The sequence below is a fragment of the Myotis myotis genome, unplaced genomic scaffold (genome assembly GCF_014108235.1).
Source record: "Myotis myotis isolate mMyoMyo1 unplaced genomic scaffold, mMyoMyo1.p scaffold_m19_p_22, whole genome shotgun sequence".
NCBI classification, from domain to species: Eukaryota; Metazoa; Chordata; class Mammalia; order Chiroptera; family Vespertilionidae; genus Myotis; species Myotis myotis.
In genome coordinates, this window is record NW_023416327.1 from 6,417,572 (window position 1) to 6,443,909 (window position 26,338).

General features: G+C 47.6%; 1 protein-coding gene across 50 annotated transcripts in view; it reads left to right on the top strand.

Moving 5' to 3' along the window:
* The first annotated feature begins 922 nt into the window (after window positions 1-922).
* Window positions 923-26,338, top strand: part of MAP4K4 (mitogen-activated protein kinase kinase kinase kinase 4) — a 196,224-nt gene continuing 170,808 nt past the window's right edge. For 31 of the 50 annotated variants that reach the window (XM_036355274.1, XM_036355277.1, XM_036355297.1 and 28 more), the window contains exons 1-2: window positions 924-1,187; window positions 1,441-1,506. In XM_036355274.1, coding sequence (XP_036211167.1) covers window positions 1,131-1,187; window positions 1,441-1,506 — 123 coding nt within the window. In that variant the 5' untranslated portion in view covers window positions 924-1,130. Of the gene's footprint in view, window positions 1,188-1,440; window positions 1,507-26,338 lie in introns of all 50 variants that reach the window. The other 19 variants (XM_036355263.1, XM_036355265.1, XM_036355264.1 and 16 more) reach the window with 2 other exon arrangements.

Below are 26,338 nucleotides of genomic sequence, written 5' to 3' on the forward strand. Positions count from 1 at the left end.
CCAGTAACATTCTTGGTTAATTTAATTAAAATTGGTTAAAAGGCAAAAAAAAAAAAAAAATCTTGGTTAATAGGATTGAATTGTCTAACTACTGACAAGTTTCCAAAGTTGCTGGAAGATGCCTGTTCATTGATCCTTAATGATCTCCAGGCACAGAACTCGGGTTAGTGGCCATGACCCCGACACCTGAGCAAGTAGCTCAGCACGTGGCAGTTAGAGAAGCTGTGCAGTGCGGGGACCTGGTCGGCAGGGGACGCTCAGCGGGTCCCCCGGCTACGGCGGGTCGCAGAGCTGGCCTGGAAAAGAAGAGCAAGGACAAGCAAACCCCGCAGGGATCGGAAACGAGGGCCCTGAGAGTAGCGAATGCGGGGCGGGAAGGCGATGGGTGAGCGGGAGTGAGGAGGCGGCCCCGGAAAAGGGACACCCTTCGCGCCCCTGGGGACAGGAGGCCGCAGCCTCTCCCGGGAGGAGCGAGGGTCCGCAGCCTCTGGCACTGGGTCCCGGCTCGATGTTAGTGAGCGGCAGCGGCACCCTCCTGCGCTCGCACCGTCCAGCGTCTCCCGCAGCCCGGCCGTCGTTCGGCCCACCTCCCCGCCGCCGGAGGCTCCTTCCCGCCCCCGGGCGTCGCCCCGCGACTGGGGCGGGGCTGCGGTGCGAGAGCTTCTGCCCACTTTCCAGCCCGAGCCTGGAGGGAGCTGCCTCCGCCTGTTGCTGCGGCCCCGCCCCGTCCGCTCCGCCCCCTCGCCGCCCGACGCGGAAGCCCCGCCCCCAAGCCGCGTTCCGCCCCCTCGCCGCCCGCCCCTCCAGCCCCTCCCCGTCCGCTCCGCCCCCTTCGCCGCCCGTCCGCGCGCCCCGCCTGGGCCCCTCTCTGCCCCGCCCCCGCCCCGCCCCTCCAGCCCCGCCCCCGCCCCGCCCCGCCCCGCCCCGCGCCCGGGCAGCTTTGTCTCGCGGCCTCGCGCTCCCTCGGCTCTCCCGGCGTCGCGGCCCAGCTCGGCCCGTCTGCAGGCGCCGCGCGGGGCCCGAGCGCCATGGTGTGAGCGCCGCCCGCGCACGCCCCCTGCCCCCCGCCCCGGCCTCGCAGGCGGACACCGCCGACCCTCTCCCGACGCCCGCCCCGGGCGAACGGGAAAATGGCGAACGACTCCCCGGCGAAAAGTCTGGTGGACATCGACCTCTCCGCCCTGCGGGTGAGTGGCCGCGCCCGGGAGAGCCGCGGGCGCGGGGCCCCTTTGTCTGCCTGCGGGGGTGCGGGGCGGGCGCGGGCCGGGCGCGGGGCGGGGGCGTCGGCGGGTCGCGCCCCGGTCCCCGGCCCCGGCCCCCGGCTCCGGCGAGCGCGCCGGGCGGTGCCCAGCACCTCGCGGCCGCCCGGTCTATGCGGCGGCCCCGCTCTGTTGGCTCATTGTTCGCCGCTCGCGATGGTAACCCTCCCTTCTCGCCTAGGACCCGGCGGGGATCTTCGAGCTGGTGGAAGTGGTTGGAAATGGCACCTACGGGCAAGTCTATAAGGTCAGTGTGGGCGCCCTCTTTGTTCCCCGCGCGTGGAAACTTCTCGGGGACCGAGGGGCCGCCGGCCGGTGGAGGGCTGCCTGCAGGCCGCCCGCGCGGACGGCGGGCTCCCACCGGCCTCCGAAGACCTCATTTCCTGGCGGTGCGATAAGGAAAGCAGCGGCGCTCGCCGGCACGCTCTGCCCTGGATTGGGAAGACATTTTTCCCAAGACAGCCCTCATTTTGTTGTTTTTCCCAAATCTGGCCCTCTGAGCGTGTGCGAATTAAAATTCAGAATAGAAGGCCCTGTCTGTGATTATCCTAAACCACTGCCTGGCCCTCTTGAAAATTGTCCTCATGTTCCCTCCTGTGAGTGCTTGCCAGGGGCCCGAGGTGCAGAGTGGTGGCACTCTGAACGATCAGACCTCCTTCTATTGACGGAAACACATTTGGGGGCAGGAGGGAGGGGCGTGTGTTTGGGCCGCAGGAGCCGGAAGGATTGCCGTGCGCGGATTATAAAGTCTAGTTCCAGGAATAACCTGTTTGACAGGTGTGTAATTGACACAGAAATGAGGGAGGGCGAGGAGGAAAGAGGATGCCCAGCTCTCACACCCACCGGGCCTTTCCTTTCCAACACCCACCGCCCCACCGCGCATGCAACGCACCCGGGCGCCGCGGCCCTGAAGCTGACCCCTGGCGGCCTCCGCCCTCCTGCGCGTCCTCCCGGCCGGGCGAGTGCGGGAGGGGAGTGCGGGAGGCCCGCCCGGCCGAGCGGAGGTGGTGCAGGTGGTGCGGCGTGGGGGCGCAGGCCTGGAGCACGCCACGCACCGCGCTAGGTGCTCCGCGGCGGGATCGTTTCTTCTCCTGAACGTTTTCTGGAAGTTATATGCACGGGGCCTGCTTCCTGGCTGAGAGGGTGCACGGCTGAGAGAAGAAATACCTCCTGAAACAGGGCTTTGTGGTTCTCCATGAAGAACTGTCATTGTCTCATTGGGAATGGAGGAGGGGTTGGCAGCTGACTTGGGCATTTTCTGCGGCCACAGAAGTGTGGAGCCTATTGTCTGTCTGCGGCTTTCGGAGAGCGGTCCTGTGCCCCCGGAACCTCCCCCCAGCCCGCTTCCCGGCCTGGGCTGTGGATGGGCCTGGGGTCTGGACTTGAGCTGTTCTTAGTGGTCGCAAGCGGAGCAGCCTCCGTTTTGTTGTTTAGCTCTTGGGGCCCAGGCCAGATTTTTGAATTTGAAAGGGAGCCCTGTTAAGTCAGCCTCCTGGCCTGGACTGAATTGGACGCCTTTGGGACATTTTGGAGAAGATTGTGTTGCGGTTCCCGGAGTGGCCTGGTAACGGCTGTAGCGCTCCCCAGCCCCAGCGCTTGTTCAAGAAGGAGTGGGTTTTTCCTAACCCGGTTTTTCCGGCCAAATCTCAGTGGTGAGTGTACTCTCACAAGTGAGCGAGCCAGCGCTTGTCTCTGACCTGGTCACACGGGTCGGTGCCTGTATCCTCCTGGGCCCGCTTGGATGTGCAGGGTGGCGAGTAAACCAGAAGCCAGCAGTCTGGTTGAAACCATAAGGAAAAAGAAAGACTGGAACCTGAATGTGTGTTAATGGCTCTAAGAGGTGGGAGAGCTTTGTGTCCGTGGCGGCAGGTTCCTGATTGTTACTGCTCCTCATTTCCTCTCTGCTTCCAGCCCCTGAGCACTGCATTTGGGAAGTGTTGGGGATTCTGGCAGCAGCACAGCTCTCTGACTACAGAGTTTGTACCTTTGAGAAAAATCTCAAATTATGCAAACCTAAGGAATTAGAAAATCTGCAAAAGAGGCATACAGTCATGAACAAAATAGTGCCTGAGATTTTGCTAACCAGCAGTTCTATTTTATTATTTTGGAAAATTTCAACATAGACAAGGAGAGAGAATAGATTACTCACTCAGTTTAACAGTTACCAGCACATGACTAATCTGGTATCTGTGGTCTTCCTCCCCCCCTTATCTTAACCATTTCACCCATAAACACTTCAGTATGTACCTTTTTGGTTTTGTAGATAATCACAATGCCTTCTCACACATTTTCCTGATTGTGTCATGCGTGTTTTCGTACTACCACAGAAGTTCTTTAATAGTTAAATGGACTGGGAAGTTTAAGTCTTAGTGGTGGAGATAGCAGAAACAGTAACGTCTCCATTTTCTTCTCCCTTCAAATGTGTAGTTTCTGGAACTATTATGCATTGGAGTTGTTTAGGGTATTTGTTGGCATGATTTGTATATGGTGGTTTTGGGATTTGGTTATTAACACTTTAGCATTTGTTCATTGCTGCCTAACATCCTGCAATGTGAATAGCATCAGAGTTTGGGAAATATTTGTGACTAATTATTTATAAAGAATTTTTTTTTCTTAAAGCAGTTTCAGGTAAAACACCTGTCAGCTGAACAACCCATTGTCCTAATTTATTTCATTGTTAAGTTTTTCTGTTTTTCACTTTCTCTGTGAACTTTTTATGTTATAGCGACAGTGGTTGTTTATTTTGAGATTATATGTGAGGGAGTTTTTTGAGTTTTGATATGTTCTGTGAAAATGGCTTTTTTGGCATAGGTATATCTATAAAACCCTAATATGCAAATAGACCGAATGGTGGAACAATCAAACAACCGGTCGCTATGATGTGCGCTGAGTACTAAGGGGTGTGCACGGAACATGGCCTCGGCCGTAGGCGGCAGAGCGCTGAACATGGTGGGCGTCTGGGTGTCAGCTGCAGCAGGATGATGGAGCTGGTTAGCAGGGCCCCAGACCAAGGCGGGTGCCGGTCACTGTCATTGGGGCGAGCCTCTGGTGGTTACTGAAAATTCTTTGCTCCCACGCGCCGTGGTCCTGCCTGGCCCTCGCACCTGCTGCCGGCGCCGACCCCATTGCATGCCATCAGTGTGTGTGAGTGGAGCCGGTGCTGTCAGCACGTGGGAGCGGGGCTCCCTGCAGACGGGACCGGGTCCGCGGCAGGAGGGGCCGGGCGGGGGCGCAGAGGATGGGCTGAGACCCACCCGCCCCTGTGCCTACCACAGCCTCGTGGCCCACAGTTCCTTTCATGGTGCATGAATTTGTGCGCTGGGCCCCTAGTAGTTTATAATTTTCTCTGTCTCTAAAAAAAAATAATACGTAGTCTGGTTATACTTGAGCAGTGTATACCTGTATTTTAAAAAAGGATTTGAAACACAGGATATATTTTGCTGAGAGAAATTTATTTTTGCCTTAGGTTTCTGAGGGCTCACAGGGAAGGACAAGCATATAAATTAAAACTTAAAAAATTTGTGAATTTCTCTTTGCAGTGTTTTATTCATAATACCACATATGTGTCACAGAAGTATCTATGGGATGATCTTGTGCATGTTGAGTAAATATAGTGAATTTTACATATTTTCATCTAAGGGAGAAAGTACTAGCTTGAAAAATAAAAACCAGAAATAAATCAAAATTCCTTTTATGTTACATTGGATTTTATTACTTTAAATATTTTGACTGTTGTTTTTTTCTTGGGGTGACTGCTACTATTGTATGTGACATGAGGATACAGTGGCTGGTATTTTAAATTGTCTTACCCAGAGAAGGAAGACCCTGTCTCTGGAGAGGTACTGGAGGGAGTGAGAGGGCGGGTGGAGCTCAGTGGGTGACGTGTCTGCAGTCAGAGCTACTCCCAGGAAGGACCGAGCCCCTTGGGCCTGTCTGACCGTGGCGGGGGCGGTAGAGGAGGAGAGTTCTCTGGCCGGAGGATGGCCAGCAGCACCAACACTGAGTTTGCCACTGCTCGCACTGTGCTCCTGCTGTCGCCCTCATTTGTTGAAGGAAGATGGGGAGGGGCATGTGGCAGGAAGGCTGCTGGTGACCTTTGGAGTGCAGGAGGGTCAGGGAGCAGTGGGCGTCTCGGGGAGAGGTTGTTTGTGCACGATTCTTGGAGCATTGAGGAGCCATTGGAAGTGTGTTGGGCTTGAGGTCCCTGGGAGCAGGAGATGTGACCAGATGATGTTTTGGAAAGGAACAGGAAAGATGGCTCGCCTAGGACAGCAGCCCAGGAGAGAGCAGGGGATGCGGTGGTAGTAGTGGTGGTAGAGAGCGAGAGCAAGAGAAGGAGGGGGTGGACTCTGGGCTCCACTGAACGTGGTGAATTCGCTCATTCTCCACAGGCTTTGGTGTAGCCCTTAAATGGGTGCACTGCTTGCCCACTGAATTAGGAGCTTTGGGACTTGTGAAAGTGCCAAAACCACTTTCCATTGCGCACCAAAAAAGTGCCATATAAATTGACATTTTTGAAGCAAGCACTTGGACTGTTGTGAGGAGTTCTCTAAATGTTACTTCTGAGTGTCGCATCTTTTGTTCTTAACCAGATGTTCTCCCCAGGGGGCAAAACCAATTTTGTAGAAGTAGATGTTTCCTTAGGAGGCACATTGGCCTGCCGCTGGGTGGCCTGTACAGACTTGTTTGGACGGAGTTCCTTAATGTAGGGAGGATTCCGGACTTGGGTCAGGTGGGAGGAAGCCAGCCCTGCTGGACACATGTTGGTGTGCACCTCTTAAGAAATACCAACCCCAAACTTTTAAAAATTGTTTAGGAACTAAACTAAATAAGGAACATCTAACACCAGGTAAAGCCCTGCTGCTGATGGGTTTTTAATTCTTGTTGCTTGAAACTTTGTGATAAACGTGTTCATTTGCATAGCTGCGGACTTGTATTTTGCCTTTAGGGACCATACCTGAGGGGTCTCAGATTGTGAGAGAGTTCAGGCCAGGCTGAGGGGACCCCCCCATCCCACCCCCCAGTGCACGAAAATTCATGCACTGGGCCTCTAGTTAGTAAATACTTGGTCACTGGTTGTGAACAGCTTTTGAGCCAAGGAATTGCTTGGTCTTAGAACATTAGATGGTTTCCATCTCTCAGTTGTATTAAGTTTGTGATGCCTGTGCTTCTTATCATTAGTATCGGTGCTTTCATTTTTTTGTATCTCAGTCATTTAAAAGAAATTGGCAAAGAGTAGAAGATTGAGATGGTTGCACAGGTGCACTGCTTTCAGCCCTGGGTGGTCTGGGCCTGACAGCTGTGGGCCCGAGGCTGCGCTGACCTGGGACAGGCCCTGGAACACTCCCTTTTAATATGCAGGTCTGTCATGGACATGGAGGTGAAGCACGCAAAACGCAGACTGCCTGGCAGTTGACTGTTAGAGTCAAGGACTTCACAGGGAATTCTCAAAATCACACTAGTTAGGATTTGTGACAATTTTAATGGTTGAAACAATTTTAGGTTACTATCTTACTTTTTATATTATATATATATATATATATATATATATATATATATATATATATATATATATATAAAATTTTAATCCTCACCCAAGGATTGTTTTCTCTCCCTCTCTTCCTCTCTCCCTCTCTCTTTTTTTTTTTTAGAGAGAGAGGAAAGGAAAGGGAAAGAGACGTTTGTAAGTAAAGAGACACATCGTTCAGTTGCTGCCTGCACGACTGGGGATCAAACCAGCAACTTGGGTATGTGCCCTGACCGAGAATCGAACCTGTGACCATTCAGTGCACAGGACGATGCTCCAACCAACTGTGCCACATTGGCCAGGGCACTACCTTACCTTTTAAAAACTTTGTTTCTTTCACAAGTAGATACATAGATGATCACAGGTCATCCTATAAAGTACTTGCAAGTAATTGCTTTCAATATTTACTACAGATTTTTTGTGAATTCAAGTAGGTTTCTTATAATACCAGTTGGCATTACCAGTGTTAAAATATTAAGATATATTTACTATTTAATTTGGGACCAGGAGGATGAACTGGACGGAAAATGCCAAATATGGGACATCCACTCTGCCTCCCGAATGTCTGCTTCCCCAGGCCCCATGCAGACGCTGTATTCCCACAGCACAGGCCGGTGCAGCACTCAGCCTCAGCGGGCCTGTCAGCCTCAGCAGGGCTCTAATACAAAGAACTAGAAAAGTGAAAGGAAGACGTAGACATACAGGATACCCTGTCAAATAGCTATAAAAGTTTTTACTCAGTTTCCGAGACGACTTTGTGTTCCCCAGTCCCAGACCACTTGGAAGGACCTTGGCAGTAGGTTGTGCCAGGGCGCTCGGGGGGTTGGCTGCCTTAACCAGCTGGAGAATTGGGGGCCCCGGTCCACGCCCAGGTGTTCTCCCACCTGGAGAAGTAGGGAGCCAGGCACATGCTGCTGACAGCTTTATGCCTAATTTGCCTTTGATCCTGGGGCTCGGTAACTACCTCAAGTATGGCCAAATATTGGACAAATTATTCTATCAAATTTAAATAATGAAAAGAAAAAGTCACTTTTACGTTATGAGTTAAAAACTTTATTTTCATGATATGATAAGTAGGGCCTTAAAAAACTTAATCAGAGTCATTAAAGCACATGGTTACAACTTAGTGATGCTAAAATTCTCAAATCAGAACTCAGAGTAGTTATTCTAGTCCCAAGAGGAATCTATTTTCAATGCTTTTAGGTGCTGCATCTGAAATTTACTGCCATATTGCTAAATTACGTGCTTATTTGGCTATTTCTTCATCAGTTTTATATACTTACTGACTTTTGACAGTACAGTTGTTGAACTGCTAGTGTAGTTCTATGGTAGTTGAAGATTTAGCTCTTATATTTATCTCCCTTAAATGAATAAGTATATCATAATTTTGGGTTAATATGATAATTGCTTATGTTATCATGACTATGTAAATACCACTTATCTCTGAGCCAAGCAGTCTAATAGGATTGCATTTCCTTTTTTAAGCACTCTTTCCCCCTCATGTTGCCTTACTTTTCATTAGCCCAGTTTTCTGTGTACCTGTCATTGCATTGCCCTAAAAGATACACAAATGCCAATTTTTCCAAATGCATAAGTAAGTCAGATGATTACGTGTTTCAGATAACCTGTTGACTCCACTTATTTCTTCCCTAGAGGTATCTCGCAGCGGGCCAGGCGAGGTTGCCTCCTAGACCTGGTCCCTAGCTGCTGCCGGGACACCTCTGTCCTGGATGCCAGTCTTCTGTGTTTGGTTTGCTGCCCCATCCTCCTGAAGCGCCTCCTCCAGTAGCTTTGTAAGAAAGCTGCATGGCTGTAAAGGCCCTTGGGTGGCCGAATGTTCTTACTATTTCTTTATATGGAATTTGCATGTCAGCTGTGTGGTCGACAGTATTCTTGGTTGAATATCTTTTTTTCTTGGAACCTTGAATACAACATTGCTCTGTTGTTTTCGCATGACTCCTTTTAAACTTCTGGGAAGCTTCTAGGGTATTATCTTTATTCTTGGTATTAGATTTTATGAGTGTGTCTTGTTGTCATTTACTGTTCTAAGTATTTGGTTAATTTTTTAAAGATCTGGAGATGTCCTTTTTTTTCTGAGAAATTTCTTTGTCTTTCCCTCCCAACTCCTTTGCGTTCTCTTTTTGGAAGTTGTGTTAGTCACCTCTTTGATTTTCCCTGTCTTTTCTTCTACTATTATATATGTCTTTTGGTCTTTTTGCTTTGCTATTATGAGATGTCTCTGACTTTACATTTCAGTTTTTTTATTGAATTTTTAAATTAGAGCAATGCTCACTTTTTTGTTTAGCCGTACCGTTCTTTCGTGGATATGTCCTTATCTTTCTGAGGAAATTGAGTATAGATTTTGTTTGTTTGGTTGGTTTTCTTGTGCTCCTGCATTTTTCCCTGTTTCGCCCAGAGTTCATTTTTTTTCTGTCTATTTTGGTCATTGTCTTTAATGCTGAAGATCTTCCTTCAATGCCTGGAGGTTCGCGACTGCACGTCTTCGAAGTCCAGCACTAGAGCTGGGTCCGAGGCGCAGTGTGCAGGTGCGGGAGCGTGCTGCTGATGGTGCTTCAGTGTCAGAAGGACAGGTGGGGGCACATGATCACAGACTCGGAACCCCACTCTGAACTATCTGTAGGCCTTTTTTGGGGGGTCAGTTTCTCTAAGAGGAATACTCAGAGGCTTTTCCTGTTCAGGGTCTCTCCATCTGTTTATTGTAGTTCCGGGGTTCAGGGCAGAGGAAGGAGCTGAGCGCCTGTGGTCTGACATGTTGACTTCTCAGCTCTGTGTCCGTGACTTTGCCGTGCGTCCTCAGAGCATGTTTCCTTCCTTTCTGCAGGGATTCACCTTGGGCTCCAGGAGAGCAGCCTGCATTAGGTGGATGGAACCTGGGCCCTGCTCCCTGAGCACCAGTCCTGAGGACTGCACCGGGATTAGTGCTTCCACATGACTATCTTCCCAGGGTTCTGTGGGGCAAGTTGCCTTCCATTTGGTATCCTCCTCAGTAGCCACTTAGGTTGTAAGGTTTCCTCTTTACTGAATGGATTACCACTCCATCCATTTTTTAAATTGTCAAAACATGTTAGAAATGACCTCTGCTGTCACTTCTTCCCCTTTATTTCTTTACTAGAGGCCCAGTGCATGGATTCGTGCACTGGTGGGGTCCTTCGGCCTGGCCTGCGCCCTCTCGCAATCCAGGACCCCTTGGGGGATGTCAGACTGCCGGTTTCGGCCTGGTCCCTGCAGGCCAGGCTGAGGGACCCCACCCGTGCACTGGGCCTCTAGTATGCATATAAGATCTTTGGTTAATCTCTTCCTGTGTCACCCCTCCCCCCTTCCCTCTGAGATTCATCAGTCTGTTCCATGTTTCCATGCCTGTGTGTTGAGTGTCTGTTCCCTGGTGGTCAGTGCATGTCATAGCTACCAGTTGAACAGTCCAACGGTCGAACGATCGCTTAGGCTTGTATATATATTCTTCTTTTTATCTTATAATCTTTTTTTTTTTCCCTTTGGAATTAACCCCACTGAATCCTGTGATCAGTTCACCAACCTAGAGGTTTACTAGAAATCTTATCTTTGACTTTAAACTTCTTTGATTTTGCTCAGGTGTTTGCTATTTTTCATCCAGAACAAAAACTAACGAAACAACCATAGCAACAACAGAAAACAAAGCCAGAAGTAAAGCAGTGCCTTAGTGCTTGACCTCTGCGCTGACCCTCAGTTTGGGAGGTGCAGGCCCAGGGCGGTGAGGATGAAGATGGGAGCGGGCAGGATGCAGAGCAGTGCCTTACCGGGCTTGCTGCTACCTGAATAAGCCTTTGAGAGGTTTAGAAGTTCCTTCAGCAGGTTTGCTTTTGTTGTTTTAAACAGCTTTCTTGGAGGTATAGTTGATGTATCATGAAATTCACTCATTGCAAGCTTACATTTCAGTGATTTTTTAGTAAATTTACTGGGTGGCACAGTCATCACCCCAAATCAGTGTTAGAACTCTCTTGTCCCCTTATCAAGGTCCTCATATTCATTTACAGTTTATCCCTGTTCCAGTCCAGAGCTCCAGACAACCACTAACCCTGTCCCTACAAATTGGCCTTTTTGAACATTTCATATCATTGGAGTCATGCTGTATGTGTCCTCTGGTGTCTATTTTCTTTCACTGTGCATCATATTCTTGAGGTCCACTGTACTGCTAAGTGTGGCAGCTTCTTCCCCTTTTATTGCTGGATAGCTTCCAGAGTGTAGGCATGGCTCTGCAGCTGGCTGTTTCCCCCAGGGAAGCCGGTGGCGGCTGTGTCTGGTCTGGCTGTTCCACTCTGGCCTGGCATCCTGACCTGCTCGGAGGAGCTGCTTGGTGAAGGGAGAGAGAGTGGGGCTGTATCTGCGGGGCTTCCCATTCTCATCAGCAGGGCAGTTGCCGCGGGCGCGGTGGCCCTGCCTGCCTGCGCTGCCTGTCTGTCCTTCCCCGCTGGCATCACTGGGAGTTTGTAAGTTTCAGTCGTTTCTTTGACCGTGAATCCAGTTTCTGATCCTGTGAAGACACACCATTTACGATCAGTGAGGTGTGTGAGGTCAGGTATCAGGAACTAGGCTGAAACAGTTTTCCTTCTTGCGGTTTTTGGGGGATTTCATGTGTAATAGCCACCATTTGCCATGTGGTGCTGAAGACGGGTTCCCTTCATCGTAGGCAGACACTGGACCTCACCAGGATTTAGAAGGAAAACAAACAATCTATTCTCTTTGGTCAGAAGGATGGATACCAAGTTAAAGAAATGATATCTTATATTACATATGGGGGAATACAGTTACTCATTTGATTCGCTTCCAGTGTACCTTTAGAGTATCTTTAAAATCGTTTATTCTAAAGTACTTTTATGATGTCTTTTATGAGGGACTTAACTGCATTCAGGCAAAATTTAATTAAATTTACTAATAGTGCTCCTTGGAAAATCCTTGTACTTGGAGCTTTAGTTCCTACCTGCTCTGATGACACAGCACTGCTGGCGGCCAGAACCCTTGGCCCGCCAGTGCTCTGGGACCCTCTTCATGTCCTCGCTGTGCAGTTTTATGACCGTTCAATTTGAGATCTCAAGTCAAGACTGCTGTGACCCGAGTTAGGGCAGCGTGTCCAAGGGGCATACAGTTTATTGGGGTCCCACGTTGGGCACCGAGTCTTGTGAGGCTGAGGATGTGCATTAACGTGACACACAGGCCACCAAGAGTCTTCACTCACCTGCGAGGGGGTGCCTTCACTCCAGGCCTTTTGTTGGAAGTGGGCACACCAGTGTGTGTCTGTTCGCTCTTTGTATGTCGTCTACACAGGGTGGGGCAAGAGTAAGTTTCAGTTGTTTGTAAGGAAAATAATACGATAATTAATACGTAATAATACAAGAGTAAACTGTTTCATGTATTCACAGCTCTAAACCTGCTTTTGCCCACCCTGTATGCTCTTGTATCCATTCTTGTTGTTCCCTTAGTTTCCAGAAAAAACTTGTGCATGTTCAGCTTTTTACTCTTTAGTGATTTGGGGAATGAGTCTCTGTCTGGATATTTTGAGCTGGCTCTGCCAGACAAGATCCCCGTCAATCATCCCTCCAGTACTTACTGATACATGGCCCGTGCAAGGCACCAGGCCAGGCCTGCTCACTGGTGACGAAGAGGAAGGGCAGTCATCTCGTGCCCTAGTGGAGCAGGGAGCAAGCAATTTGAAGAGGATGATACTGTAGGTGGAGAAGAGCTGGGTGGTGGGTGTGCCACAAAGTCGGATCTGATAAGGCAGGTGAGGTGTGCACGGTGAAGCTTTGTGATTTAAATTCAGGTTCTCTGGATGCCACTCAGATGGGCGAGGAGCAAGGACAGTCAGCCTGTAGTTGAAACAAGCCTTGAGCCGATGACTCATCCATCCTCTTGGTTGAGAGACTTGGAATAAAGATCGGAGGGTGTGTCCTGGCTTATGGTAATGGTGGCCCTTTCAGTTTGCCAGAAGCCCTCCTTGGGAGGCCATCCCTCCAGTGTGTGCGGCTGTGGTGTTCATCCTGCATCAGCGAGGAGCTGACCGTTTATCCACTCAGTACCCGCAGCGTCCCCAGAGAAGCATGTGGAGGAGTGGCTTCAGCAGCATGTGGACTGGTCCCTGGAATATTGGGCCCTCAGTGAGCGCAGTGGAGGCTGCTTGGCTGAGCTGCTGCTCGCCTGGACCTTGGGCTAGAAGGCACTTCTGTCAAATGGCAAACGTGCTGTTGGGGATACTCAAATAGTTTTTAATAAGTTTCTGGAGTTCAGATACACACGGAAACGATTTAAAAAGCGGAGTTTTGCATTTCTTTTTAGGTGCTATATTTATTTTTTATAATATAGGCAAAAGGTAATTTTATTTTTCTAAGCTTACTTGAGTGAAAGGGTTTTGTTGGCTTTTTGGAAAAAATTTAATATCACGTGAAATATTTCTAACCTTTCTCTAATAATGCTGACAAGATGGCCTTTGCTAGCTATCAAAGTGTGAATTGTTTTTGTCTTATTTTGTTTAAATAAGGCCTCTGTCAGTCAGCACCAAGATTGAATTAATTTGCTACTCAATTAGTTGAAAATGTATATTCTCCTTTTCACTTATTATATGAAAAAAGTGACTTAAAATACTAAATAGAGGATTTTAAAAACCCCTCCCTTGGGGATGTTTACTCATGAGAGAGAAGAATGAAAGAGAGAGAGAGAAGAAACATCAGTGAGTTGCTTCCCATACAACTGGAGCTGGAACCTGCAGTCTAGAACCTTTTTGCTGTACGCTCCAACCAACCGAGACTCCCGGCCGGGGCCTGGAGGATTTTCTTGAACTGTATTTTGTTTCATTTCTTTCTGGCTCTTTCTGCTGTGGAGTTTCTTCTCATTTGTGGTTTGTCTTTCCCCCTTTTATCTGCTTTCTTTTGGATTAATTGAATGGTTTTATGATTCCATTTTCTGGCTTATTAGCTCTTTTGTAGGTTGCTTTAGGGTTTATAGTATATACTTGTAACTTGTCACAGTTTACCTTCAAATGATATATACTTCATGTACAATATAAGAACATTATAATAGTATCACTTTCATTTCTCCCTACCTTGCCTTATAGTGCTTTTGTTATACCTTTTACTTTTATATATCATAAATCTCAAAATATACTGGTGTTATTTTTGTTTAAACAGTTAACTATCTTTTAAAAAGATATACATAGTAAGGGACAAACCCTAATGTAAGTACTATGTGGTTTGTGTTTCTGGTGCTCTTTATTTCTTGTATAGATCCACATTTTATCTGGTATCATTTTTCTTCTGCCTGAAGGACTTTATCATTTTTTGTAACACAGGACTGCTGGGGATAAATTTTTTTCAGCTTTTGTCTTGTTACTGGAAAGGGGACCTGGCTCTGAGTGCGTCTGCCTAGAGCCAGCTGGTGGTGTGTGGGTTCTTGACTTCATGCAGGAAGAATTTCACAACACAGGTCCAGGTGAACTTTAGAGGATGTTTATGAATGAAACAAGGAAGAGCTGGGGAAATGAGCCCCCGCTGGTCTGCTTTGGCTCGCTAGGAAGTCTAAGGAAAGGAGCCTTGGGGACAAGCTCAGGGGGTTTGCCTGGGATGAGCTGCCGTTGCCCATTGTTGTCTGGGTTGCAGGCCTAGTGGAGTCCCTTAGATGCTTGCCTGTGGGAGAAGGACAGGCTGGGGGAGGCACAGTGCTCCTGGGAGGGAGGGACAGTGTGCGCTGGGACCTTTGTTTTGAGGGATTCTAAAGGCTGGGAGGTGAGGAGCGGTTGTAAAGGAGGATTTCAATACAATATTAATCAGCTTTATGCTGATGTACCACAATGAGATTGATTCTCTTAACTCCACCTATCCTTGGGTGTGGTTGGCAAATGGCACTGATTGGGTTTTTGCTGTCTGTCTCCCTGAGCTGAGCGGGGTGATTTAAGGTACCCTCTGGTGGAGGAGTGCAGAGCATTTACTCTTCAGTGTCCCAGCTCAGGGAAGGTGGGGTTTGTTAGCTGGCTGCAGCTGCTTGGCATCCTGATTTTCTAGGTGGCTGCAAACTGCTGTTGTACCATCTGTTTCCTTCTGCTTGTCCTGGGTTGCTGGCCTGTCCCCGTAGGTCTGAAAACTTTTTATTGCTGCTTTAGTTTTAACAGGTAGGTTGTTTTTTCTTTCAATGTTTTCCCACTATCTTGTCACTTGCATTATTCCTACTGAGAAATCTGCTCTTCATTTAGTTTCTTTGTATACATTCGTGATATTTTTTTCTGACCACTTTTAAGATTTTCCCTTTACCCTTGGTTCTGAGCAATTGATTGTGATGTGTCTTGGCTTATTTCTCTTCATGTTTCCTGTGCTTGGGGTTTGTGAGCTTTTTGGATCTGTGGGTTTAGTTAGAAGTTTCAAATTTGGAAAAATTGTAGTCACTGTTTCTTCAGGTTTTTCTCATCTCCCTGTTTTTACGTTTGGGTACGCCCATCACATGTTCGCTAGGCCACCTACAGCTGTTTCATGGCTCTCCCTTCCCCGCTTTGGGCTTTTGGGGCTGGTTTCCTTTGTTATGCCTCATGTCAGCGTATCTTTTCTCCTTCAGTGCGGACTCTGCCATTACTCCCAAGTAGTGTATTTTCATCTCGGACATTGTGTGTGTGTGTTTTTTGTTTTTTTTAATCCTCACTAGAGGATATATTTTTTTCATTGGTTTTTAGAGAGAGTGGAAGTGGTGGGGAGAGAGAAAGAGGAACATCAATGTGAGAAACATTGATTGGTTACCTCCAGCTGGCAGGACGGGGGATCGAACCTGCAAGCCAGGTTCTGTACACGCCCTTGACTGGGAATCAAACCTGCGACCCTTTGGTGCACAGGAGGACGCACAGCCAATTGAGCCACACTGGCTGGGGCCCCTCCCCCTTTTTTGATGGGAATAGTCGGGAGTAGGAGGAGATTAACCTTCACTGAAAAATGGTTTATTTCGGCCAGTGCTCAATTGGTTAGAGCATTGTCCCAATACACCAAGGTTTCAGGTTTGATCCTGGTCAGGGCACATATAAAACAACCAAAGAATACACGAATAAACGGAACCACAAAGTTGATGTCTGTTTCCCTCTCCCTCTCTCTCTTGTTCTCTCTCTCCCTCCTTCCCCTCCCCCCCCTTATTTCCTCTTTCTAAAATCAATAAATTAAAAAATTTTAAAAAGAGTTTATTGTAATGTGATTCAGCTATCCCATTATTTACCCGTTTTAAGTTATAATTCAATGGCTTTAGTATATTCACAGAGTGTGCTGTCATAGCTGTAGTTGAGAACACACTATCATCTATACTAATAAAAGGGTAATATGTTAATTAGACCGGATAGATCAGATGTCTTCTGGACGTCCGACGTCCTTCTGGACAAAGCCACGGTGGTGGGGGCTGAGGCAGAGGCAGTTAGGGGCAATCAGGCCGGCAGGGGAGAGCAGTTAGGGGCGACTAGGCCGGTGGGGGAGCAAGCAGTTATGGGTGAGAGAAGGCTGGCACGGGGGAGCAAGCAGTTAGGGGCGATCATGCCGGTGGGGGAGCAAGCAGTTAGGGGCTAGATCAGGCCGGTGGGGGAGCAAGCAGTTAGGGGCGATCAGGCCGGTGGGGGAGCAAGCAGTTAGGGGCTAGATCAGGCCGGTAGGAGAACAAGCAATTAGGAGTGAGATCAGGCTGGCGCACGGGAGCAAGCAGTTAGGGGCACGATCAGGCCGGTGTGGGGTAGCAAGCAGTTAGGGGCACGATCAGTCCAGTGTGGGGGAGCAAGCAGTGAGGGGCACGATCAGGCTGGTGTGGGGGAGCAAGCAGTGAGGGGTGCGATCAGGCAGGCGGGGGAGCAAGCAGTTATGGGCGAGATCAAGCAGGCAGGCAGAGGCGGTTAGGGGCAATCAGGCCAGCGGGGGTGCAGTTAGGGCAATCATGCTGGCAGGGGAGTAGTTAGGGGCATCAGGCAGGCTGGCAGAGGTGGTTAGGGGCAATCAGATTGGCAGGGGAGCAGTTAGGGGCATCAGGTAGGCAGAGGCAGTTAGGGGTGATCAGGCAGGCAGGCAGAGTGGTTAGGGGCAATCAGTCAGGCAGGCAGGCGAGCGGTTAGGAGCCAGCGGTCCTGGATTGCGAGAGAGATGTCTGACTGCTGGTTTAGGCCCGATCCCGCAGAGATTGGGCCTAAACCAGCAGTCGGACATCCCCTGAGGGGTCCCAGATTGAGAGGGTGCAGGCCAGGCTGAGGGGAACCCCCCCCCCCCCGGTGCACGAATTTTGTGCACCGGGCCTCGAGTTCTAAAAAGAAACCACATACCCCAGTCATCCTATTACTACCTCTCCCCTTTCCTTTCTTCAGTCCTAGGCTACAACTAATTGACTTCCTGTCTCTATAGATTTACCTATTCTGGACATCTATACTAATAAAAGCGTAATATGCTAATTAGACCAGATGTCCTTCCGGATGACCTTCCGGATGAAGCCGGGGCTGCAAGGGAAACCTGGGTCCTGGGTGACTGCTAGTGGCTGGAGGGAAGCCCCGGTCCTGGGCGCCAGAGGGAAGCCGGTGCCAGCAGCTGGGGGAAGGAAGGCTACTCTTGCACGAATTTCGTACATTGGGCCTCTAGTTTCATATAAATGAAATCAAGCAATATGGGTTTTGTGACTGGTTTATTTCACTTAGCATGTTTTAAGGTTCATCAGTGTTGTAGTTTGTATTGGTACTTCATTTCTTTTTATTGCAGAACTATTTTCTATTGTATAGGTATGTCACATTTTATCTCTTAATCAGTTGATGGGCATGTGGGTCTTTCTGCTTTTGGGCTTTTGGGAGTAATGTTGCTATGAACATGTATGTACAGGTTTTTGTGTAGACTATATTTTCAGTTCTCCTGGATATGTATCTAGGAGTGCACTTGTGTGGTAAGTGTATGTCTAACCTTTTGAGGAACTGCTAGACTGTTTTCCAAAGCAACTAGACCATTTTACATTCTCAGCAGCTGTGTGAAAGGTTTTAGTTTCTCCACTCCTTGCCAACACTTATAATCCTCTGTCTTTTTATTGTAGCCATTCTAGTGGAATCTTATTTTAGTGTTTTTGTTGTACATTTCTCTGATGACTAATGATGTTGGGCATTTTTACACATGCTTGATGGCCATGTGAATATCTTCTTTGGAGAAATGGTTATTCAGATCCTTTGCCCATTTTTAAATTGTGTTATTTTTAAAAAAATCGAGTTGTAAGATTTCTTTAGGTGTTCTAGATACAAGGCCTTTACCAGATGCATGTCTTGAAAATGTTTCTCTCCCATTCATTAGGTTGACTTTTTACTTTTTTGATGATGTACTGTGAAGCACAGAAACTTAAATTTCATCCATTTCTTTTGTTGCTTGTGCTCTTGGCGTCATATCTAGGAAACCACTGCCTAAGCCAAGGTCATGAAAATTATTCCTATGTTTTCGTCTATGTTTTATACTTTTTAAAACATATTTAGTTTTCTGATTTATTTTGATTTTTTTGTTTGTGATGTGGCTCATTTATGCATGGATATCTAGTTGTTCCAGCACCATTTGTTGACAGGATTATTCTTTTCCCATTCAATTGTTTTGGTACAATTATCGGAAACCACTTGACCTTAAATGTGAGGGTTTCTAAACTTTTTAAATTCTTTTTAAAATTTCTGGATTCTTCATTCTATGCCATTGATCTCTGTTTACTCTGTGCCAGTACCACAGTCTTGATTACTATAGCTTTGTAGTAGGTTTTAAAATTGGGAAGTGTGAGTCCTCTAGCTTTGTTTTTCAAAAGAACCTATTTTTTTTTCTCATCTTTTTACTAATGACTGATTCTAGCACATACTTTCAAGAAACTTTTTCTTATAACTGGCAAAAATTTTGTGAATTGGGACTTTTTCTCTCAATTAAAAGCTTTACTATTTTGCAGCTCATGTCTATTCATATGTATGTTCCTATCACATAGAGACCCCCCTCACCCCCCCGCCCCCAAACACATTTGTTAGGGAGCATTTAGAGATATTTTTGAATCCTCTTTCATCATCAAATGCATGAAGGAATAATTTGATAATGTCACTGATTCTTTCAGGATCTTAGTGTCCCTATAAATTCAGTACTGTATAGCACAGAAGAGGAAAAAATAAAAGATCAAAGGAAATAGTACCATTTGGAAGCCAAGATATCTAGATGCAAAATAACTCTACCTGGCTTAGTTTTATATTTCTTATAAGAATTTCACTGTAAAGTCTTCCAGAATATGTACAAATTACATACCTAGATAACAAACCTGTCATTATCAGAACAGTGTAGTGAGATAAGAGTAAATGCTGGCCCTGAACCACACTGAGAAATAGTTTGCCTTGGACTTCAAGGGTTTATTCATAAAAATTTTGATTAAACCAAAATCTTCATTATGCTTAAAATATTTCATCTAAGGAAAAATGTGTTTTGCTAACCCAATATTCCAGTTTGACAATTATCAATGAAAAAGTTTCTATTCTCGCATCACCCTGTCCCACCCAAAATAGCAAGCACTGCAGGAGCTTTCCATTTCAGTTTGTCTGGAAGCTCAGCTGGCCGGTGACAAGAGCAGGTTGTTTAATACCTTTGGAGAACCTCACTCTTACAGTACAGATAAATCCCCAATCCAGCCCACAGCGCAGCTTCAAGAAATAGTGGTGCCCAGCTGTTGTGGCTCAGGGGTTGACGTTCAATCCCTGAACCAAGAGGTCACCAGTTCGATTCCTGGTTAGAGCACACGCTCGGGTTGCAGGCTCGATCCCTAGTAGGGGCGGGCGGGGGTGGGGGGGGTGAGGGGGGTGGGGGGGGTGGGAGGTGTGGCGTGCAAGAGCCAGCCAATCAGTGATTCTCTCTCATCATTGATGTTTCTCTCCCTCTCCCTTCCTCTCTCTGAAATCAATAAAAATATATTAAAAAAGCAAACAAACCAAAAACAATGGTGACTTTAAGGCGCTTTGGAAATGGGATGGTGCTACATAATCATTAAACTATCAAGTCTTGCAGGTTTAACATTTATTATTTTTACACTCCCAAAACATAGCTTTCATTTCCAACAGATTGTTTATAAGTACTAGCAAAAGAGGAACTACCCAGAACACAGATTTCATCCTAGCAAACCTGTGGGGACTAATTACAGGGCAGGAAGGTTTTGCTAAAGTGCATTTCCTCTGCTTGTGAAGAAACCTTTGAGAAATGAACTTCGAGAGGATTATGTTCTCACTGTGCTACATATTTCTACTTAAGAGATATGTTGTCTTACAAAAGAAGCTCTTTGAAGAAAACAGCAAGAGAAATTCTCTTTTCTCAAAAGAATATAAGCAATATAGCCCTAGCAGGTTTGGCTCAGTGGATAGAGCGTTGGCCTGCGACTGAAGGGTCCCGGGTTCGATTCTGGTCAAGGGCATATGCCTAGGTTGCGGGCTCGATCCCCAGTGGGGGGTATGCAGAAGGCAGCCGATCAATGATTCTCTCTCATCACTGATGTTTCTCTCCCTCTCTCTTCCTCTCTTAAATCATCAATAAATATATAAAAAATATAAGAAATATATTCTACAACTATCTGATTGCTCAACATAGAATTTCTGTGCTTCCTTTCACCAACAAACTATGGGAAAACATCCTTCCTATGATGTTCAACAGTGTTATCAACTAACCCTGAGTAAAAGTGGAAATGAAACTCCTTTTTAAATCACTTGCAGAATTCATTTGCACATTCTGGTAATTATTTCCATGTTTGCTCACTTGAATGTTAGGGCTGCGTGGGGGTTTGAAGACTATCTGGTTGAAACTTTGGTGAAAGAATGGACCTAAGGTTTGTTCTGAAGAGGTGACAGACCCCCGTGAAATCACAGAGCTCATCAGTCACAGAAATGGGATTAAAACCCACTTACGAGTTAAAATCAATTCAGCCTTTAGCGCGTCAGCCCATGCTAGAGGGCTTGGCTTCAGTTCCCTGTCAGGCATGTCCCTGGGTTGTGGGTTAGATCCCAGTCCCGGTCAGTTGGGGTTGTGTGGGAAGCAACCAATCGATGTGTCTCACATCGAAGTCTCTCTAATGCGCGCCCCCCCCCCCCCCCCCCCCGCCCCCGTCCCTCCCTCCTTTCCACTCTGTAAAAAGCAATGGGGGAAAAAAAATCCTCCAGTGAGGATTGAAAAACAAAATCGATTCAAAAAATTACCTACCACCCAACATTTCTCCCATGAATCTTTCAATAATTTTTCATTTTTTAGAGTATGTGGTAACAATATGAGGCCACAAGAACAAACGTGTGTGAACTTACCGCCTTAGTTGGCTTGAGCTGCCATACAAAATACCACAGACTGGACGCTTAAACAGCAGAATTAGTTTTCTTGCAGTTCTAGCAGCTAGAAGTCCAAGACGTGTCGGCGGATTTGGTTTCTCCTGAGGCCTCTCTGTGGCTTGCAGCTGGCTGTGCCCTCACATGGCCTTCCTCGGGGCACTCCCGGTGTCTATGTGCCCGGTCAACTCTTACAACCTCACTTTAACCCTATGCCTCTAAAGGTCCTCTCTCCACATAGTCTCATTCTGAGCATTGGGGAGGTCAGGCCTTTGCCACATAAAGCAGGGAGGTTCAGCACACTTCAGTTCCTAGCAGAGCCGAGAAGACACAGAAGAGAACTTTGTGCTCTAAAGTGCTAATGTTTATTAACTCATAAATTAAGAATTTCACTTTTAAAAACTAAGAAGTACATATGGTCTTCTCTTCAGATATATAGCATGTTTATTCAATGCAGAAATACCATAGACTATTCTAGATGTTGGAGATACAGAATTGGCAAAAAAGACAGTCCTTGTTTTCATGGGGCTTAAGAACACAGAAAAGAAATACATCAGGAGGTGATAAGTGTCTCTTTCATTTGGCCTTTGCTGTGTAACAGGCACCCCCAAAGCTTCCTGGCTTAAAACAATCATTGCTCATGATTCTGCGGGTCGGCAGTGTGGGCGAGGGCCCGGCTCTGCAGGTAATTCTGCTGGTCTCTCCAGGGCCCCGGCCACTGCGGTCACCTAGCTCACGGGCGCTGCACAGGGGAGGGCGGCAGACTTTAAAGCACCTGCTGCCTTCCTTGCCTTATCTTAGTTTTCTCTTCCTTTCGTTCTTCATTAAGGAATATTAAAAAGGTTTTGGATATTGTGGAAAATTCCATTTTGGTGGATTGAGATGGAGCTGTAATGCTGATCTTTTTAATAATATTTTCATTTTATAAAAAAGTCTAATCATTAATTGCAGTGTTACCATATGTCCTGTTTTGCAGCTAGGAGTTAGGCTCTTCCATCCACTTACTGGGTAGGGTGGAAGTGGCACAGTGATGAGTAAGCCCGGAGTTGCTTTGGTTTTAGGTGCTCACTGCCTCAGCTCATGCATGGCAACTCAGACCTGCTGCTCTTAGCCCCACAGGAAGTGCGTGTGGGGCCTGGCCCAGGAAGTCCTGCACACCCGTTCTCCGTTTGCAGGCTTCTCATTGGTTGTCGAGGACAGTAAGTGAAGTTTATTTCCTTCCCAGAAATGTCGATTATGAGGGGGAAGTGAAATCTGTCTACTGGTAAACTAACCAGATTGTATCTGTTGTGTATGTGTTGGAAGATGAAGTCTGAAGATGCATTTCAGTTCTTAGGAAGAATAAAGCAAGTGCTGGGATTGGAGGTGTCAGTACTTGACGTTAAGGCTCTCATATGAAAACTCTTAGTTTCTTTATGTGTAGGAAAGAACACTCTTGAATTAATGAGCTATTTTACAAATTCATGGCCTCTTATTAATGGGAAAGTTGGCATGGGCTCCATTACTGGGTGATTTCAGGTTCAGTGGGTGGCACACGGGGGTCTGGTGTATGCTATCTGCAGTGCACCAGACATTGGTTTGAGTTGAGGGTATTTCACGGTGGTTTTGGTGGGTTTAGAAGAGAGTCAAGATGTGCTCAGCCCATTGAGCACTCATAGCCCTTGTTTGTGATGTATAAGTGGATGGAGGTGGAGAGTTGAAGACAGAAGAGAAAATGCAGGCTGGCTGGGTGTGTGGGAGCTTTGGAGCCAACATGCTTTATTTGAATTAGTAAAGAGAAGGGACACCTTGGCAATGTGTTAAAAAAAATAATAGCTATCTTGTACTGACTCCATGAGATCTTCTTATCCTTCCTATCTATCTATCTATCTATCTATCTATCTATCTATCTATCATCTACCTACCTACCTACCTACCTACCTACCTATATAAAAGCCTAAGTGACTGTTCGACCAGTAGCTATCACATGCACTGACCACCAGGGAACAGACAATCAACGCACAGGCATGGAAACATGGAACAGACTGATGAATCTCAGAGGGAAGGGGAGAGGGGGGAAGGCGGGAAGAGATTAACCAAAGATCTTATATGCATACTAGAGGCCTGGTGGAGTCCCTTGGCCTGGCCTGCAGGGATCAGGCTGAAACCGGCAGTCCAGCATTCCCTGAGGGGTCCCGGATTGCAAGAGGGCACAGGCCAGGTTGAGTTACCCCACTGGTGCATGAATCCGTGCCCTGGGCCTCTAGTATATATAAAAGCCTAAGCGACAGTTTGACTGGTAGCTATGACATGCAGTGACCACCAGGGGGCAGGTGCTCCAACCAGTAGGTTACCTTGCTGCTGGGGTCCGGCCGATGGGGACTGGATGGGACAGGTCGGACACGCCCTGGAGCCCTCCTGCGGTCCCTCCCCGTCCCGATCCTGCACTGGTGGACCCCCTCGCAATCTGGGACCCCTTGGGGGATGTTGGGAGAGCCACAGGCCAGGTCGAGGGACCACCACCGGTGCACGAATTCATGGCAGGGGTAGGGGGAAGACAGCAGATTTTAAGGCCTTTCAGTCTTGACTTTTCAGTTTAGTACTTAACCATTTGCCAGAATGTTCCCAGGGTATGGACAGGCTGAGCTGATAGGCAAGACTGACTAGGCCTAGAGAAGGTGGGGGGGCTTGGGCGATGGGGCCCTGGATGACAATGGGAAGAGGGGCTGATGGGTTGGGAGAAAAGGACAGAAGCTGCCAGCCTTAAGCTTTCCTTCCCCCTTTTCAGGCCAGTTTGGTGGTTCTCAGCCTGAGTATGTGCTTGTGTTGGCTTGGGGCTTGTTCAAGATCAGACTCTGATTCAGGTCTGAGAGGGCCTGGGATTCAGTCTCCAGTCATTCCAGCTGAGGCTCAAGTAACTTCACACTGAGTCCTAAGGCCTAGGTGAGCAAAGCGGTGGGCAGGAAGTGGTGGTGGGTAGCAGCTGATTTAGACATTTCATTGGAGCACAGCTGTGGGGGTGGCTTATTTGGGGGAGGATTCTGTCTTACCTGTGTGGTGTAAATATACTGTGTCATCCGTTCAAAATCGATGATTTTGTGAGGGATTCTAGCTTTCAGTTGGGGTGGTGGTCTCTGAGAACTACAGGACTCATGTGGCGAAGGCTGTTGGAGATGGTGCGGCCGGCCCCTTAGGTTCTGGGCGGCACTGATGGGCGCTGTGGCCTGCCCTCTCCATGAGCCACCACCAGTGCTCTGTCCCTCTAGCTGGGCTGCAGGCAGTGCAGCAAAGTGCAACCTCCCTCCCACTCCATTTGGCGACCTAGTGAGACAGCAAAAGTCAAAATAAGAAACGGATTGTGGTACTCTGACTCCATTTCCCACACAGAAGTGTTTCAGAGAGTGAATGTATATATTATGGCCTGTTTAAAATGGGGGTGCATGGGGGGCGGGGGAAGGAACGGACTCAGCGAGTGTGCTGTCCAACCAGAGTGCAGTTACCCGCCCTGCGAGCTGGTTTCTGGGAGGAAAGCAGGCAGAGCCATGAGTGACAGCTGCGGGGCCTGGACGGATCCCTTCCCTGCTGCAGTGATGGGACCAGTTCTCCTGGGCCTGTTGATCTCACATTCTGAGTGCTTCCACAGGCGCCCTTTGGAGATGTCTTGTACAAGGTTCATTCGAAGGTGACTGAAGTTGTAGGGCCCGGGTTCCACTCACAGTGTTAGGTCTAAGTTGGTTTCTGGTTTGCTATTTTTATCACATTTCCCATATTCTTCAGAAGATTCTCTTTTTGGAGCAAATGAAACAAAAGTCGGCTTTGGGTCTAGAATTTAAGGACTAGTTCTCTCCCAACTGGGGAGGTTTATCCTGAGAGACTACAAAACAACCTGATCCAGCACCCTACCCAGACCAAAAATTGGTATTTTTTTTTAATTAAAATACATTTATATTAGGAAAAACGCAAAACATTCCTTATCATAAAATGAATTAAAACAGTGAGTCAGTTTTCACAAACACATACTTGAAATCAGGTTCTGGGTGTTCATTTGTGTCTTTGTAACCTCAGAATCCGGTTTTATTCTAAATTTTATTTTGACTGCAAATATTGAGAAAATTTCAATCCATACAAATAAGTAGTTGCGAATGGCAAAATATTTTATTTTATTTATGTATTGTCAATTCAGTTGGTATATACTCTATTAAAGCTCTACAAGTGACTCCTCACAGCCAGTTTTGGGAAATTCTAGTTTCAAAAATGTTTGCTTCTTATAAATAGTGAAGTATTTGCACATGAAATGATGCGAGTCTAGAATTTACTTCAGAGGAGCCTGGTGCAAGGAGGGAGGGAGGTAGAAGCAGAGAGGACAGGACTGCCATGTGTTAAAGCTGGTGAGGATGGGTACACAGGCCTGCATTTGTGGTTTAGTTTTCCAGACTGGAAAGACAAGCAAAGAAAATGTTTTACTTTTTTAAAAAATTTATTTTTATTGATTTTGGAGAGGAAGGGAGAGGGAGAGAGAGCTAGAAACATCAATGATGAGAGAGAATCATTGATTGGCTGTCTCCTGAATGCCCCACACTGGGGATCGAGCCCACAACCCAGGCATGTGCCCTGACTGGGAATCGAACCATGACCTCCTGGTTCCTAGGTTGATGCTCAACCACTGAGCCATGCCGGCTGGTTGAAAATGTTTTACTTTTTGAAACCATTTCCTTTTGCCTGTTGAGTTTAGTCTAGACCAGTGGTCAGCAAACTGCGGCTCGCAAGCCACATGCGGCTCTTTCGCGCCTTGAGTGTGGCTCTTCCACAAAATACCATGTGCAGGCGTGCACGTACAGTGCGATTGAAACTTCGTGGCCCATGCGCAGAAGTCGGTATTTTGTAGAAGAGCCACACTCAAGGGGCCAAAGAGCTGCATGTGGCTTGCGAGCCACAGTTTGCCGACCACTGGTCTAGACACAAAAGGTAAGGGTAAGATAAGCACCCTGCTCATCCCTCCCTCCCTGCTCATCTCACCTGAGACTCACTTGGGGCACCAGCTCCCTGCACCCGTGCCTCTGCAGCCGCACCAGCTGCTGGTGTGCTCGCCGGCAGTGATGACGGGGACGCTGCTCAGCACCACTTGAGCTTCAGGTCTGCACGGTCACATGAAAAGAGACGTTCTCCGCCCAGTGCTCCTGTGCCAGACCAGCATCTCAGCACCGAGGGCGTGAAAGGAAAGCTCTGGTGGGGGGAGCCGACACCTGTGCC